Source organism: Mus pahari, chromosome 20 (genome assembly GCF_900095145.1).
Source record: "Mus pahari chromosome 20, PAHARI_EIJ_v1.1, whole genome shotgun sequence".
Classification (NCBI taxonomy): Eukaryota; Metazoa; Chordata; class Mammalia; order Rodentia; family Muridae; genus Mus; species Mus pahari.
The window spans coordinates 13364796-13382445 of record NC_034609.1 but is presented as its reverse complement, the minus strand read 5'-3'; the positions used below and the strand labels follow the sequence as shown (position 1 = coordinate 13382445).

Genomic DNA, 17650 nt, shown 5'->3' with positions numbered 1-17650 from the left:
GTGTTCAGGTCTGATCACGTTCCCGGGGGTTTGGGGGAAGTAAGCGGCTTGCACCCCAGGAGCGCGCAAATCCATCTTTGCCGAGAGATCTCTTTAAATATTCAGTGAGAAATAATGGCATTTGAAACACCACCTATGGAAACATTATTATCTTCATTCTTCAACATCAGAGCCACTGATAGCTTCGTTTGTCTTTTTATCAAAATCTACAGTACCCAACAGAACCTGAGGAGAAGGGAAGAGCGAGGTGCGGGAGAGAGCCGGAGACCAGGGAGACACGCGAGGGATGGGAGAGCAAGGACAAAATTTAAAAAAGAGAAAGGGTGGACAGGGAGAATGAAAGAAGGCAGAAGTTAAACCAAGAAAGAATAAAGTCAGCAGACAGAAAAAGATACTTTCAACTAGCACACAAAAGATTAGGGGAAAAAGAACCGTGGAAAGGGGGCTAAAAGCTATTTAAGAGAGTGTGACGTGGGTCCTGAGTTCCAAAGCTCTGCTGTGAAGGCTACTGCCCACTTCCGCGCGAGCCGACTGTGTCACGATCCAGACTCGAAGGCGCTCCAGAATTGGGGCGTCCTTATGAGCCCTCTCCTTTCCCGATCGCGAGATAGGGCAAGGATTGTGTATCTGCACCCCTCCCCCGCCTCCACCCCCATTACTCAGCCGAAGTTTAGTTAGTTTAGTCCTTCGGGTGCAGGACTTCGGGAACCTCGGCGAGCGGAAACCCCGAGGCAGGAGGAGATCTAAGCTAAGCCGAGGACCGAGCCTCAGGTTCACAGGCGACTAAACCCGGAAGAGGGAGTACAGGGCCCGGGTCCCTGGGTTCCGTGAGCGGGTAAGAGAGGCTGGCTCCCAGCTCTGGGAATGAGAGAGATAGAAAAGTTTGGGCGCCGCTCGTGGCAAGTGTCGGAAAAGTGAAGGCGAGTCACGACGTAGCTAGCGGGGTAGCGAACAGGACCCCCCTCCACGCTCGCCCACTCCGGGCTCTAGGCAGCCACCTCGTCGCAGACCAGGCGGCGGCCTCCACCCCTAGGACAGGGAGCACTAGGGTCCAGGGTAGAGGCGGTGCCTAGGGTCTGGCTCCAGCAGCACCACCCAGGCCAGGGGAGCGCTGCTTAGCACTGGATTAGCGGCGCCCCTCCCCTCCCTCCAGCCGAAGCTGAACTCGGAGCTCAGGCAGGTCCCTGCTCTCCACCCGCCCCGGGCTTAGCGGCGCCACGGTGGCCGCCGCCTCCCCGCGGAGTGACGCGCCCTGCAGCCAACCGGGGCGGCCGGGGGGAGGTTCGGGAGGGGGTCCTGGGCGGAGCCGAGCCGCCCCCTTATCCCACGGGCTCGGGGCGCTTCTCCCGAAAACTTCAGCCCTAATTGTCCCGGGAATGTCCAAGGTAGAGAAAGGGAGCTAAGGAGCCAGCAAGAGGCTGGAGGGTCGCCGCTCCCAGGCAGGGAGAGGATGGGGTGGCGAGAAACTGCCCCTCCCCCCCAAGCCCCAAACCCATCACGTCCCCAAACCTTTCCTGGGTCCTCTTCTCCGCACCCCCGCGAGCCCGGGATCCTGAGAATGGAGAACTCTGGGCGAAGGATCTCCGAGCCAGGCGGCGGGCAGGCGGGAGGGAGGCCCGGCAGCGAGCGGGAGGCGGACCGGCGTGGGGCTGGCTCTTCCCCACTCGCTTTTTTTTTTTTTTATGAGAGTGGGGGTGGGCTGCTTTCTGGTAGCTCTTAAAGAAAATGAAGGAACACTCACGAAATGGGGCGCCCTCCCCCACCCCGTCCCGCCACGGGACTCCCTCCCCTCGCGGGGCAGCACGCTGCGCGGGAGTTGGGAAGTTCGCCGCTCGCCCTCAGCCTGGGTCCCCAACCCCCGCCGCCAGCCCCACCCCCACGCGGCCCTGCTCCGCTAGGTTCCCGGGCGAGCATGCTAATTCGGGTCGGCCCAGCCCGGGATGGAGGGCGGGGGAGGGGGGAGGGGATCGAGCGGGGGGCGCCGGCCGGGGCGCTGGGCGCGCAGTGGCGAGGAGGCAGGCCCCCGGCGGCCGGGCCGCGGAGTCCCGGGCGGTCGCCAAGAGGGTTAACCAAGAGTCGGGCGGCGCGGCGCGCAGAGCCAGCCCCGCGGCCGGCTTATTGGGCCAGCGCGCGGAGAGACAGGGGTCTGCAGCAAATCACGAACTAATTGATTAAGGCGAGCGGGTTTGAATAGCGCTGGCCCGGTGCCAATCGCCTTTCAAAGAGCCCCTCTATGATTAATCGCAATGCATTATTGATAATCATAATTATAGCAGGACACATGCGCGCTGTGCCCGGGGCCGGGGAGCCGGGGAGGGGGCGGGCGGGCCGGCGGGCGGGGGGAGCCGCCGCCGCCGCCGCTCGATTTCCGTAATTTTGAGAAGATTTTTTTTTAGTAATTTTTTATTCTGCCCCAGCTGATGTTTGAGCCAGCATGTCGCGGAGGAAGCAAGCGAAGCCTCAACATTTCCAATCCGACCCCGAAGTGGCCTCGCTCCCCCGGCGAGATGGTGAGTGCTCCGGCCGGCGCCGCGGACACACAGACACGCACTCACACGCACACTCGGACCCACGCACACGCGGCGGGCCCCGCGCCCACAGCCGCTCTCGCCTTCTGCACTCGGCGCGTCTGATTTTATTTCATGCTTCCTCGATTTCAATTTGCCGGGCCAGGCTTCCCCTGTCCCGGGAGAGCCAGCCTATCCCGGCTGGAGCTTTCCGGAGTTCCCTGTCCTCCACTGGGCGGAGTAGGGTCGACTGGTCGGCTCGCTCCTCAGCCCCGAGGGTCGGAGGAGCCGCGGCCACGACCCTGCCGCCCCGAGGGGCGATCTCGCGGGCAGAGGCCGTCTGTGGCAGCCCACGCGAGCTCTCTCCCGCTCCCCGCGCGCCACCCGGGTCCCCGGGCTGGGCCTCTGTCGCCTGGGCCTCACCGCCCAGCCCTGCGGCCAACGTTGAAGAAGTTTACTTCGTGTCGGTGGCTGAACGCCGAGCGTGTGGGGAGCTCGCCGTATACCCCCCCCAAACTCTCTCGTTCCTACTTGGCTAGCGGACGAAATGTGGTACCTTTGGGGGTTCCGAGCCGTGAGAACTGGGGATTGGGGTGGAGGAGCGACATCCTGGGGTCGTGGCCGAGTGCTGCCTGTCGCTCTGGAGACTGGCTTAGGGACAGGGAAGTGTCGCTTGGTCCGGCTTCCCAAGTTTGTCCTCCTGTCGTTTTTTTTTCCCCATACTTGCACCCATAACCCGTCAAAGTAGGGCTTGGATGTGTGCTCCCCACGTATTATGGAATCCCATCCTTCGGGACCCGTTCTGGTAAGGGTCATTGGACACTTTCTCGGGTCCCGGGTATTAGCCCGCCAGACCCCTGGAGCGAGCCGGGCAATGAAGGCAAGGTTCCGAAAGGACTGAATGAGTCGGGAAAAGTTTGTGTGCGGGAACTGTGGCCTAGAATGGGAGAGACCCGCGCAGGGAACTGGGGTCACTGAGGGAAGACACCCCCTCCGACCCCAGCTTGACCTGAGCTGTTCTAGGGCAGATTTTCCGAGCTCCCAGGCCAGAGGCTGTCCTCCGTTCCGGGGTCACCGGACTCTGTGCCTGACTCTCCGCTGCGTCGTTCGGAGAGCGACCGGACCCGAGGCTCGGCGGCTCCGGCTGCCCCTCGGGATCCTCGATCCCGGGCGTGAAGGAAGGAGCTGCACCCCAGCAGAGCTCGGAAGCGTGACCTGAGATCCGCACACCTCTGGCCACTACGCTCTGCGGGCGCTGGAGCCCCACATCGCAGGCTCCGTCCCCAGAGGCCTGGCTCTGAAGCGGCTCTGGGTGCGGGGACGCGCAGGCAGAGCCCTAGCGACAAGGGACCCACAGCTTACTTCCTCCTCGCTGTTGGGAGAGGGCAGTCCTGGCGTGAGACACCTGGACAGTTTTTCAGGCGATCTGAGAGCAATTAAGGCAACTGTTTTGCCCAGCACCTTTAGAACCTTGAAGCCTCACCAGTATGGTTCTCTGAGTCCTCCGGAAAGATCCCTTGAAACACACCCAGCTTCCCACCCCAAAAGAACCGATTTGAGGGTAAAACCAGATGAAATTAGCCAAGGCCGCAGTGACCACTCGGTCTATTTTTTGTGGGGTTTCTCAGCTAGTTTCTTAGGCTTTCTGCCGCCCTCACAACAATCTTTCCTAAAGTGAGGCCTTTGCAATGGGATGCTGTTAAAACTTAACAATTTGCATACGGGGGTGGGGGGGTGGGGGAGAAAAACAACCTGGGGGGAAGAGAGATGTTTTTTGGTTTTTGTTTTTTAAATTTATACTGGTTGTTTGTATTTTCCACGCAAAAGAATTTCAAAACTAACAACCACCACCTCGGGCTTCGGAAGCAAAGATCCTTGCTAGTTCTTTGCCTTGAGTCTGGATCTGAAATTTTTAATAGTTAAGGCTTCTCATAAAGTGATAGCATTAAAGGAGTTCACTGCCTCTTACTATTATTATTTATTAGTACGATTTTTTTTTTTAGTTTATTTGAGCTTTGAGGTAAGTTAATTAAGGAACTGAATCAAGTTTCCTTTCTTTCTCTTCCTTCTTTTTTTCACTTAATTTCTCCTTTTTTTTTTTTCTCCCTAAAAGCTGGTTCATTGTCGACCAAGCAGTGATTATCCCCGAACACCCTAGGAAACACCCCTCCCAGGCCAGCTCCTTCCTCCCTCCTTTTCTTCAGTAGTAATAGTTTTAGGTTATGACTGTTTTTTAACATGACTGAACAATAAGTTTGGGAGAAGTTGCCTAGAGGGCAGGTTTTGTAATAGGGTTACAGGATTTAGTGTGCTGTAATAGTACTCTACACAAGCAGCCCTCCCCAGCAGCTGACAGTCAGGAGGGCCATACCCCGAATCTTTTCATTTGGGAATAGTTGTGAGAGACATACGGATGAAAGTGCATGACATAGCTCACGTTTGCTCTTAAAACTCTTCTGCAAAAGCCCAGCCATCGCCATCCAGTGCCCTACCCAGAACAGAACGTGGGCCTGAGGAGCCGCTGCTGCCAGACGTTTGGTGGTTTTTTGTTTGTTTGTTTGTTTGTTTTTTACTTTGGAAGGCAATCCCTTACTCGGATGCCTGCCTTACCCTTTCTCTTGTCCCAAGAGCGACTTAGTACACACAGCACATGAAATATCAGGCATTACCAAAGTAGATCTGGTTCAGGCCCTTTTCCCGTGCTGTCCCCCCCAAACTGTCTGACTTCTACACGGAGGAAAACCTAGAAAAGTTTTCAGAGCCACAGTGGCCCTGAAGCCACGACTCTGATTCTATGTTCTGTGGCCCCATCCATGTATGCGTAGTATATGTCGTGTTTGCGATTTACAGAGAAAGCTGTGCCTTGCTAAGCAGCCGTCCCAACACCTCCATTCAATTTTTTTTTTTTTTAAAGAAAGATTATTTAGTGGATCTTAGAAGTTAATCTTAGAACCTTGATGGTTTATTCTACTTGAGTATTCCTATAAGGTTTTTTTTTCTGTTTCTTATGAAAACTAGGATTGTGGTGAGTAGGGTTCATCTCTTAAAAGATATTCAACAAGTCTCCGGTTACTTGTAGAAAGATAAGTAGCCTTGAAAGAATTATTTACCATGATAGATAAATCCTGGAAAAGGGAATGTGCGAACCTAATGATTTAATTTGTGGTTACTTTGAGTTTGGATTTCCAGGTGTGTGCGTGTGTGTGTGTGTGTGTGTGTGTGTGTGTGTGTGTGTGTGTGTGTGCGCACGTGTGTGTTGGGTTTTTTGTTTGGGTTGGTTTACTCCATTTGGTGGTGATGGTTTCAATATTGCTGCAGTTTCCGACAGGCCCCATTCCGACTCCATTCGTTTTAAGAATTTTGCTGCTCAGCTTTTTAAAGGAAAGGATAATGTTGGAAGAAACTTAGAACATTGGGAATTACAGAGAAAGCATTGACTCTCCTAAGGAATATCTGAAAACCCCTTCTTACTCATATTAATAAAGAAATTCTATTATTTACCAGAGTAATTTACTCATTGTAAGCAGCTTAATAGCCACACGTTGATTTCTGGGCCCAAAAGGTTAGAGAGAACTATAATGAATTACCTTATAAAACAAAAAACAACCCCCCTCCCAAAAAAAAAAAAAAAAAAAAAAACTGACACCTGCAAGATAAGGCAGTTGGAAAGAATTCATGTTTCATGAAGCCTATTTTTAAGTTTGGCATAATAGAAGATTCTAGATGAGAAAATGTGAACTGTTTTTTGGTCTTGTTTTGTTTTGTTGAGATTTGCTTCAGGCTGCAAATACTTTCTAAAATGTTAAAAAACAAACATACTGCAAAGCCTGATCAGGCAGGAGATAAAGTGCGAAGGTGGCTTTTGGGTATTGAGCATTTGTTGGTGTATTTTATATCCAGTTTCTGCAATGGCTCAGGGCTCACAAGTACCAAATTATAGGGTGCTGTTTGGCAAACCATTTCTTTTCTCTACGGTTGGAGACTTCGAATTGTCTTTTTACCAACAATATCCTTCAGAAGGCAAAAGCCCACATTTTTCTGGTAGAGAATCTAGAGGGCGATGGGAGGAGGGATTCAGGCAGGTTCCAGGTCTCAAAACTTAGCCAAGCTCACTCAGTGTGGAGTAACCAGAAAATTGAAATTCTTCTGCAGCTTAAATGTGGTTTTTCCAACACAGTCCCTAGTGCAGAAAGCCTGTGTTCCAAAATATTCTTTGAGGAGAGAGAAAGAGAATATTAACCTGGAACTTGACACTCCTCCCCCAAGAAGGAAAAAAAAAAGTTGGTGTGCCAGGCTTTAGAAAACCTGGACGTGTAGAGCTGTTTTAACCTTTGCCAGCCTCCTCCCATGCAAGGGTGACAAGGTCCAGATCATAATGTGTCCTTCAGTGTCTTCCCGGTGACCCCCAATTTGAGTCTTGCTAGTCACTTAGCAGGAACTTGGTAGTTTATTTTAGTTTCTCCTTATCAGCTTGGCCTCTTTTCCTAACCTTATTCCCCCGCCACCCCCAGATGCCAGACCCCCAAAGGGGAAGATTGACAGGTAGTTCCCACGGCTCAGCTTCACCCTCCAACAACAGGGATTTAGTTTCTTGCGACTTTGCCAATGTTTGTGTAGTCAGTGTTTAGATCTCGCCTTAAGGAGTCTCTCTTTTACGCGTCACTGGAATAGGAAAGCCACAGAGTAGTTTGTGAACAAACCCTTGCTGTTGGATCCCCATCTAGTGTTCACTTTAATTCATCCATAGGGAAGACATTTTCCCCTTTCATTGGGAGCCGGAGGTGGACCTGGACCAGAACTTTAAATGGAGTATCTTGTCCATGTTATTTTTTTTTTTCTTTCCAGAGGTTTCTCTTGTCTCCTTCCACACCATCAGGGCTGGCACTGTAAACTTGAAGGGGACCAGTTCATTTGTCATTTGATTGCATGCTGCATAAAAGGAACTTCAGACATTACAGAAAATATGCGCAGCATATGTTGTGTTTACAGCTTTTTTTTTTTTTTCTTCTGGAACCTTAAGTTGGACATTCAGATCCTGCTTTTAAAAAAACTAAAACAAAAAGATGTAGCATCACTCAATCAAATACGTTCGCGATCGATCGCCTCTGCAAGCAGGCCTGTGGGAAGGAACAGCCTGTTAAAGTTAGGGGCCCCCAGTCCACTATTGTTTGAGTTCTATTAAGAAATGCTAATGTAGTCTTAAGGTACTGGCAAGTAGTTGTTGAGTGTCTTTCTGAGGCTTTCCCAAAGAGAAAACTAAATCTGGTAGAGCCCGGTGGTTGGTTTCTCCTTTTTTTGTTTTGTTTTGCTTTGCTTTGTTTTCTGTTTTGTTTTTGTTTTCCTCCTTCTTTCCTGGCTGGCTGAACCTTCCTGTGCCAGGCATAGTTTTTATTTTTTGCTTTCTGGGTAGAGAGGCTGCAACACTTCATTTTCCTGCTTCCAAATTCTGCTGTGTTTGGTTAAGAGGATTAAAAAGTGACGAATTTGAATTGGGTACCTAGATAGTTCAGCCAGAGCTTAAACATCTGGAATTTAAGTGTCAATTTGGTAATGATACAACATCTCCTTCAAAAAGAGAACATAAATTCTAAGCATCTTTTTGGGGGGTTGCTGAGGGGGAAAGGGGGCTCTTGCTTTGTAAATGTTCCTATCTGGCTGGAATTACAAAATTTGTGTGAATGCAAAATCCATAGAAAAGGATCTGGAATGTGATTTTCACTACAATAGGAGGAACAAGGGAACTGTAGTTACTAAAAGGAGGTCACCAGTTGCCATCCTGTGTAACAGATTATTTAAAGAGATACAAGAACACAGGGCCGTGTGTGTGTGTGTGTGTGTGTGTGTGTGTGTGTGTGTGTGTGTGTGTGTGTGTGTGTGGAAGAGAGAGACCTGGTTTAACAAGAGTATCATTCCTTTTAGTAATTGGGGCTAAAGATCCATAGATCCATGCTGGTTTTTCTGGCCTATCTTCTTTCTCTTGGAGTTACTTTCACTGGAATTCTCTGTTCACCCTGCAGATGGGTTTAAAGTTAGGCACTGTAGAGTGTAGCAACACCTGCTTCTGAGCTGAATCAAAATAGATGCCAGATTTGGGAGGGAGCAGATTGTTCATAAACATCAGGAAATTAAATTAGCTGATGGTACAGTGAGATCAAATGTCAGCTTGCTAAATTGTGAAAATCGAAGCTCAAATATGGCCAACTTTTAAAAAGGGTCTCTCTCTCAGAAGCAAACGGGCATTTATTTCTAAGCGTCTTTATTTTCCATCCAAAATTAGCATAATCCTAAATATAAAAATGTTCAGGTTGAAAAACTTGAAAATTCTCTCAAGTGAGTCTTGAAGCGGCACGAATGCAGAACCCCAGTGCAGGGAAGTAGTTAATCAGCGTAACCTTCAAAAGTAACCTTTCCTTTTATTTTTTTTCTATATATTATGAGAATATCAGATGTTTGCAAGTTATAAAGAATTAAAATGCCCTTTAACCGTGAGCACAGATGTGCTAAATATTTGAAGCAGCCACATTGTAATGTGTACAATTGATGAAGTCAGTTTTCTGGTTTCTCTTGCTGGTTATTTAGTTCTGAATCTGTCATTATTTGTCTAAGCCCAGCTGACCAAGCAAAACTGTGTTTTAAAGTGGCTTTATGTTTTGATAAATGTGAGCTGGTTGAAAAGTATTTTCCACTGAATGCAGAGCTTAATAGAACATGCTGACATAATAGTTTTAATGCATTTTGTTGAAAATGTGTGAACAAACAGAATAGCTTTTGTTCCTTCATAATTGGCTGTAAAAGTAGATGGAAACATAGCCATTACATATGGAAATGTGCAAAGAGAAAGAAATAACATTTCTGTTGAATATATTAGGAATTGCATTTCCTAGTTTAAAATAAGCATCTGAAATGGGGGCATCATTTAAAATCAGTTGTCAAAATACGAAGCTTTACACTGAATTTTTGTCACATCATTTTTTTTTTGTCCCCAGTGAAGCAGGATAACTTTAGCAAATTTCATTTAATATTTTGTTTTTAGTATTTCAAGGCAGGAGAAGAGACAGAAAGTGCTTAAAACAGCACCTTCAGCGAGCATGGGAATCTGGTGCCAATTAGGATGATTAAACATTAAATTAAAACTGGATCATTATTGGTATTTTCTGCTACAACTGCGATTTGTTTGGTGTTGTTAATGCATGTTGCACTATAACCCTGTGTAGATTTAAAGATGGGGATTAGGAAAGCTGGCTTATTAAATATAACTCAGCCACTAAAATAACTATGCCAGTGAGGAGCCTGCACGCATCGCCTCTCTCCTCTGGCCAGCAGACTTTACCAGGGGCCCTAATCAACTTCCGCATCACTCCAGGCAGATAGAGTTAAGGAATTTCACAAGTGACTGTTTAGGTGTTAATTGTATTTTCCGAAATGCAAAACTCTACTGAGCTTTTTAGATGCTTAATCCAAAAAGGTAACCTCTGGCTCTTCTGAACGCGCTCTGGGTTGACTGGGATTTCTGGGGTAGGCAGCATTTTGATTTTCCATGTATTCATATCTGCAATTACTTTTTTTTTTCCCTCCTGCAAGTTTTCTAGAAGATTCAATTTGGAAGTCATGGAAACTACCTATTATCTGATTCAGCTCTGTAGAAAAGCATGCAGGGAGGTAATCCTTGAATTAAACAGTTTTTTTTTTTTTTCACAGCCTTTAGAGATGACCACACACACCATTTGTACAACAGGAGCTGGTGTTCCCCATGCTGTGCAAACAAGGGGACGCCATCCTGTCTTTGAATAGGATGTTAGCTTGGAGCTGGAGATTTTGATGTTTAATTTACAAATGGATCTTAGTGAGAAGACATCTGAGCAACCAGTAAAGCCAAACAATCAAGGGATATGAATAGGGAGATGGATGGATGGATGAATGGATGGATGGATGTGTGTGTGTGTGTGTGTGTGTGTGTGTGTGTGTATACATATATATATATATATATTCAGGACAATCTGTTAGACAATTGATAACACCAAAAGGCAAAGTATTTTTAGAGGCATTCAGACAAGAATTGCCAAACTCTCCCGTGGGCGGGCATGATTTCTTAAGGAAGGGAGTACCTCTCAGCACCTTCTTCTTCAGCTAGCATTTAGCAGAACTGTGGGTGCCACGCCAATTTTTAGAGACAGAAAGACCACTTTTGAGGAATTATTTAGAACCTAGCCACTTGGAGCATGGTGGCATATATTCCTAGGAGAATGAGCAGCTGAGCTCATTCCTGAATTTGAAGAGTTCACGTCTGTGGGGTGATACATATTTAGGTACCAGACAGGCCTGTGAGGGATGACCATCCTGCATTCTCTTCAGTGTAAGGGTGTTACTTTCTCGTTTGACGTCGAAACAGGTCTGTTACTGATGGGACTGAACTGTGTTTGTCACCACTGGGCCCCTGAGCTCAGGATCCAAGCAGGGACTTGAGGTGATTCTAAACTCAGCAGTCCCCAGCTGGGTGATGTGCATTTTTCCCCCTTGTCAACAACTGATTGGAACCTGAACGACTACAAATTAGTTTAGTGACAGAACAGACTGTCACAGATATCTTTGCATCAGTTGAAAATGAATAAGGTTGACAGAAACTCAAGAGCCTAATAAGTCCTCAGTGTGCTGGAGGGACCCTCTCCCGGCAAGTAGACAATCAGTGTATAAAATATTGGAAATCAATATTTTGCTATGGAATTTCATTATGTACCAATGTCCTTCCTTCATGGTATTTTATATTTTGATGAATTATCTAAAGGCCTTAACTATCCGAAGTACCAGCTGGACAGGAGGGAGTCCCTCGGCACCCCAGGAAACACAGCCTGGCTTTGGGGGGGGGTCACATTTGGAGTTTTGCGGATAAAAAGCATTTATGGCCCTGCCCTTTCTGTCAATTTCAAGTCATTACTGACAGTCTGTCCTCGCTTCATTTTTAACCCTGCACCTTTTGATGTTTATAGGGGACACAGAAAAGGGTCAACCAAGTCGCCCCACTAAGAGCAAGGATGCCCATGTCTGTGGCCGGTGCTGCGCTGAATTCTTTGAATTATCAGACCTTCTGCTCCACAAAAAGAGCTGCACTAAGAATCAATTAGTGTTGATTGTCAATGAAAGTCCAGCCTCCCCAGCAAAATCCTTCCCTCCTGGCCCATCTCTCAATGATCCCGATGACCAAATGAAAGACGCAGCGAGTAAAGTAGACCAAGGAGACTGCAGCGACCTTTCAGAACCCAAGGGTCTTGACAGGGAAGAGTCCATGGAGGTGGAGGTCCCAGTTGCCACCACCACCACCGCCAACACCGGCAGCGGCGGCGGCAGCAGCAGTGATGGCACTCTGAGCGGTGTCAACAACATCACCACCCCGAGCTGCCACAGCGGCTCTTCCACGGGTACCTCAGCGATCACAACCTCTCTACCTCAACTCGGGGACCTGACGACGCTGGGCAACTTCTCGGTGATCAACAGCAACGTCATCATTGAGAATCTCCAGAGCACCAAGGTAGCGGTGGCCCAGTTCTCCCAGGAGGCGAGGTGTGGGGGGGCCTCCGGAGGCAAGCTGCTCATTTCAACCCTCATGGAACAACTCCTGGCTCTGCAACAGCAGCAGATCCACCAGCTGCAGCTCATAGAGCAGATACGTCACCAAATACTGCTGCTGGCTTCTCAGAGCGCAGACCTGCCAGCGGCACCCTCTATCCCTTCTCAAGGTACTTTACGAACATCTGCCAACCCCTTGACCACACTGAGTTCCCATCTGTCTCAACAGCTGGCGGTGGCAGCTGGATTAGCACAGAGCCTTGCTAGCCAATCTGCCAACATCAGCGGTGTGAAGCAGCTCCCCCAAGTCCAGCTACCTCAGAGCAGCTCTGGCACCATCGTCCCGCCCAGTAGTGGCACTTCTCCCAACATGAGTATAATGACGACTGCAGTGCCCACCCCGTCCTCAGAAAAAGTGGCTTCCAATGCTGGTGCCTCCCATGTCAGCTCCCCGGCCGTCTCAGCATCGTCCTCACCAGCATTCGCAATAAGCAGTCTGTTGAGTCCTGCATCTAACCCACTTCTACCTCAGCCGACCCCAGCTAATGCTGTTTTCCCTACCCCCTTGCCTAACATTGCAACAACCGCGGAAGATTTGAACTCCCTGTCTGCCTTGGCCCAGCAAAGAAAAAGCAAGCCACCAAATGTCACTGCCTTTGAAGCGAAAAGTACTTCAGATGAGGCATTCTTTAAACACAAGTGCAGGTTCTGTGCGAAGGTCTTCGGGAGCGACAGTGCCTTGCAGATCCACTTGCGCTCCCACACTGGAGAGAGGCCGTTCAAGTGCAACATCTGTGGGAACAGGTTCTCTACTAAGGGCAACCTGAAAGTCCACTTCCAACGCCACAAAGAGAAATATCCCCACATCCAGATGAACCCCTACCCTGTACCGGAGCACTTGGACAATGTCCCCACAAGCACCGGCATCCCCTACGGCATGTCCATCCCTCCAGAGAAGCCAGTCACCAGCTGGCTAGACACCAAGCCAGTCCTCCCCACTCTGACCACTTCCGTCGGCCTACCATTGCCTCCGACTCTCCCAAGCCTCACGCCCTTCATCAAGACGGAAGAGCCAGCCCCCATCCCTATTAGCCATTCTGCTGCCAGCCCCCAAGGCTCAGTCAAAAGTGACTCCGGGGTCCCTGATTTGGCCACAAGAAACCCAAGTGGCGTCCCAGAGGAAGCTGAAGGGTCTGCTGTGCCACCCTTTGGTGGCAAAGCCAACGAGAGCAACATGGCAAACTCCGCCGTCCCGACAGCGGGCAACAGTACTCTGAACTCTCCAGTGGCTGACAGTGGTCCAGGAGGGACCACCTTCACCAACCCTCTGTTGCCCCTCATGTCTGAGCAGTTCAAGGCCAAGTTTCCTTTTGGGGGACTCTTAGATTCGGCCCAGGCCTCAGAGACATCTAAGCTACAGGAACTGGTAGAAAACATTGACAAGAAGGCCTCGGATCCCAACGAGTGCATCATCTGCCACCGGGTTCTCAGCTGTCAGAGCGCCTTGAAAATGCACTACCGGACACACACTGGGGAGAGGCCCTTCAAGTGTAAGATCTGCGGCCGGGCTTTTACCACGAAAGGGAACCTCAAGACCCACTACAGCGTCCATCGGGCTATGCCCCCCCTCAGAGTCCAGCATTCCTGCCCCATCTGTCAGAAGAAGTTCACAAACGCAGTGGTCCTCCAGCAGCACATCCGTATGCACATGGGAGGCCAGATCCCCAACACACCGGTCCCTGACAACTACCCTGAGTCCATGGAGTCAGACACAGGCTCCTTTGATGAGAAAAATTTCGATGACTTAGACAACTTCTCAGATGAGAATATGGAAGAGTGTCCTGAGGGCAGCATCCCGGACACGCCCAAGTCAGCGGATGCTTCCCAAGATAGCCTGTCATCCTCGCCTCTGCCCCTCGAGATGTCGAGCATCGCTGCTCTGGAAAATCAGATGAAGATGATCAATGCCGGCCTGGCGGAGCAGCTGCAGGCCAGCCTGAAGTCGGTGGAGAACGGCTCTGTGGAAGGGGATGTGCTGACCAACGACTCGTCCTCGGTGGGTGGGGACGTGGAGAGCCAGAGTGCAGGCAGCCCGGCCATCTCAGAGTCTACCTCTTCCATGCAGGCTCTGTCCCCGTCCAACAGCACCCAAGAATTCCACAAGTCACCCGGCGTGGAGGAGAAGCCACAGAGAGTGGGGCCAGGTGAGTTCGCCAATGGTCTATCTCCCACCCCAGTGAATGGAGGTGCTTTGGACTTGACTTCTAGTCATGCAGAGAAAATCATCAAAGAAGATTCTCTGGGAATCCTTTTCCCTTTCAGAGACCGGGGTAAATTTAAAAACACTGCTTGCGACATTTGTGGCAAGACCTTTGCTTGTCAAAGTGCCTTGGACATTCACTACAGAAGTCATACCAAAGAGAGACCGTTCATTTGCACAGTTTGCAATCGTGGCTTTTCCACAAAGGGTAATTTGAAACAGCACATGTTGACACATCAGATGCGAGATCTGCCGTCGCAGCTCTTCGAGCCCAGTTCTAACCTCGGCCCCAATCAGAACTCTGCAGTGATTCCCACCAATTCGCTGTCATCTCTCATCAAAACAGAGGTCAACGGCTTTGTGCACGTTTCTCCTCAGGACAGTAAGGACGCCCCCACGAGTCATGTCTCTCAGGGGCCTCTGTCGTCCTCTGCGACATCCCCAGTTCTGCTCCCAGCTCTGCCCCGGAGAACTCCCAAACAGCACTATTGTAACACGTGTGGGAAAACCTTCTCTTCTTCGAGTGCCCTGCAGATCCACGAGAGAACTCACACTGGAGAGAAACCCTTTGCTTGCACTATCTGTGGAAGAGCATTCACAACAAAAGGCAATCTGAAGGTACCTGCTCTGCCCGCCCCCTACCGCCCCTCAGCCCTTCCCCATGCCCTTGGTTGATGATTGCGCATGCTCCGGGAGCCCTCAGCTGCGTAGCCGGGGAGAAGGTTCTGGAAAAGGGGCTTGCTCCACACAGCTGAGGGGGGAGACATGGAGGAGCCTTGTGAGGTCAGGATCATGGCAGGGACAAGGGCAGCCTGTAGCTTGCTGCCTGTCCCAACGCCTTGAATAATTTGGTACCATAACGAAGCAGCAGGCCTCTCGCTGCTGTCTAGCTTAAGTGCATCAAATGAATTGCTTTACCTACCAAATCAGACAGCCTGGCGTTGCCATGGGGTATTGATTAAAGACCTCCGTGTGGCCTGCACACTGCCCATATCACTTAATAATTACAGCTCTCTACGGCTCTCTTCGGCGGGTGCAGCTATTTTTCATAACCCCGGTCTAGCATGGTTTATTTTTCTAGAAACAGTAACATCACTCCTCACCTAATGGGTATTATGATAATTGATTACACGACATTTCCTACTGATATGTGTTGGAAATAAAGCAAATATGCTCGTTCTAGAGCAACAGTTGAGCACTCTCGCTGTGTACATTTTTCTATTGACAGAGTATTCCTCTGGAGGTCGCTGCCAGTAATGTGGGATGAATAATTACTTTCTGGGCTTTTTTCTCTCTGCGCGAGGCCCTCCAATGGGCAATCAGTGAGGGCTACTTTCTTCCCATCTGAAAAGGACATCTACAGGGTGAAGGGTGTCAGATACAATACTTACCACTGCAATGAGAGTGGACATAACAATTCTCTCACCCTGCGAGGGGCTATCTATGACTGCCTTGGCTTGCTTGAGGCCATTATAAGCTAAATACAGGTAATAAAAACAGAGTAAGTAAGGCGAGTTAGCCAGGAAGAGGAGAGCCAACCCAGCGTGCAGAGAGCAAACACGTTATTACTAGACCATGGCAGTGGATGGTTCCTGGTGTCTTGCCTCCTGTCTGTCCTGTAATAAGAATAGACATTCAGGCCACTTGCTTTGTCCAGTGTTGGGATATGAGTTGAGACAGAATCGACTATTAAGCTCCTGGCTCTCTCTTGTTTCTTCTCTCTCTTCCCCAACCCACATTACAGGTCCACATGGGCACCCATATGTGGAACAGCACCCCTGCACGCCGGGGCCGGCGGCTCTCAGTGGATGGCCCCATGACATTTCTAGGAGGCAATCCTGTCAAGTTCCCGGAAATGTTCCAGAAGGATCTGGCGGCGAGGTCAGGAAGCGGGGATCCGTCCAGCTTTTGGAACCAGTATACAGCAGCACTGTCCAACGGGCTGGCCATGAAGGCCAACGAGATCTCTGTCATTCAGAACGGCGGCATCCCTCCAATTCCTGGAAGCCTGGGCAGCGGGAGCAGCTCACCTATCAGTGGGCTGACGGGGAACGTGGAAAAACTGGGGAATTCGGAACCCAGTGCTCCCCTGGCTGGCCTGGAGAAAATGGCGAGCAGCGAGAACGGAACCAACTTCCGGTTCACCCGCTTTGTGGAGGACAGCAAAGAGATAGTCACAAGCTAAAGCTGCCGCCAGAGCACTTCCTCTCAGAATGTCGCCCGAGGTTGCCTCCTGCCCCCCACCCCTTACCTTCTGGCCCCTGGGACTATGAACTACATTATGAAGACATTCTTTTGTACGTTGTTCAACCTCTAGAGTTCTAAGAAAGCTTATTTATTAGTGCTATAACCTTGCTTTGCAAACAAGAGTGCAAGCATTAACTTTGGTCTTCTGTATTTTGGACTAAATACTAATGGACTAGAGTGCTCCAAGCTTGCTGTAACATTTATGGCAATCGCAAGTTGCCCTCCCTGCTAGGCGGTCTTAATCTGGCATTAACTTATTTTCTATATCCAGTTTAATATGAATCTGGTGTTGATGCAATGCCTCCCGTGATACGTTCGATCTCTAATAAAGTCTGTATATAAATGTACACTTTGATCCTGCTGGAAAATTGTATCAGCAAACACATTGTCTAATCTTTCCAAACAGATTTAAGGGAAGGACTTTTTAAGTACAGGCTGAACATTTGAAAGGCTTAGGGTTTTTGTTGTTGTTTGTTTGTTTGTTTGGTTTGGTTTTCATTTTGATTCTGAACTTCAACCTGCTTTTTTTTGGTTTTGTTTTAGCGAGTTAACCATTTCCGTTTTGAACTATTTGTATTGTGCATTTTACTTGAGTCGTCTTCAATGTTAATAAGTTTCTGTACAGTAATAAGCACGCAGAATTCTTTAGAGAGAAAAAAAAAAACCACAAGTGTTGTTTTGGTAGTTGAAACTGAAACGTAGCATTTTGGCCTTGTAGGGTATATTCACAGTAGAAAACGTGTGCTGGAATTTCACATGCTGCTAACGATAGCATCTTGAACGACCTTCAGTGGAGAAATGTAGATGCTCTTCTATATACAATAAGAAATATCACTTTCATTAAAATGTACATATGTTCCTCGCAAGAGCAGATGCTTCTTGACCAAGAGCAGGTATAGTGTTGGTTTATTTTGTATTAGGTATGGAAGGAAAAAAACGGACTGTTACATGCACTTTCTTGGAAAGTTGAAAGGGGGGGGTTCCAATTTCTTTAACATTTAATACTTACTAACAACAGAGATACTGTAATTTTACTCAAGTAATCAAATACATTTTTTTTTGCAACAGATAAAAA

At 49.0% G+C, this 17650-nt stretch overlaps 1 protein-coding gene and 1 long non-coding RNA gene across 6 annotated transcripts in view; one reads left to right on the top strand and one right to left on the bottom strand.

Moving 5' to 3' along the window:
- The window catches only part of LOC115062691, a 26321-nt gene extending 24585 nt beyond the window's left edge, over window positions 1-1736 (bottom strand). For both annotated transcript variants that reach the window (XR_003842627.1, XR_003842626.1), the window contains exon 1: window positions 1510-1736. This is a non-coding gene — a long non-coding RNA (uncharacterized LOC115062691). The remainder of the gene's footprint in view (window positions 1-1509) is intronic.
- Window positions 697-17650, top strand: Sall1 (spalt like transcription factor 1). Of its 4 annotated transcripts, none has more exons than XM_021220359.2 (4): window positions 697-835; window positions 2418-2510; window positions 11492-14946; window positions 16073-17650. In XM_021220359.2, exons 2-4 carry the CDS (start codon window positions 2435-2437, stop codon window positions 16511-16513), a joined length of 3972 nt encoding a protein of 1323 aa, XP_021076018.1. In that variant the 5' UTR covers window positions 697-835; window positions 2418-2434; the 3' UTR covers window positions 16514-17650. The 4 variants fall into 4 exon arrangements, with proteins under 4 accessions (XP_021076018.1, XP_029388266.1, XP_029388267.1 ...); XM_029532406.1 differs by lacking the exon at window positions 697-835 and adding an exon at window positions 1341-1385 and having other exon boundaries at window positions 16073-17644; XM_029532407.1 differs by lacking the exon at window positions 697-835 and adding an exon at window positions 1867-1924 and having other exon boundaries at window positions 16073-17644.

Excerpts from the sequence above, each read along its gene's own strand:
- Sall1 (XM_021220359.2), top strand. The coding sequence starts at position 2,435 with ATGTCGCGGAGGAAGCAAGCGAAGCCTCAACATTTCCAATCCGACCCC. Across the intron at positions 2,511-11,491 it reads CTCGCTCCCCCGGCGAGATG|GGGACACAGAAAAGGGTCAA; the intron begins GTGAGTGCTCCG and ends TGATGTTTATAG. Across the intron at positions 14,947-16,072 it reads CAACAAAAGGCAATCTGAAG|GTCCACATGGGCACCCATAT; the intron begins GTACCTGCTCTG and ends CCCACATTACAG.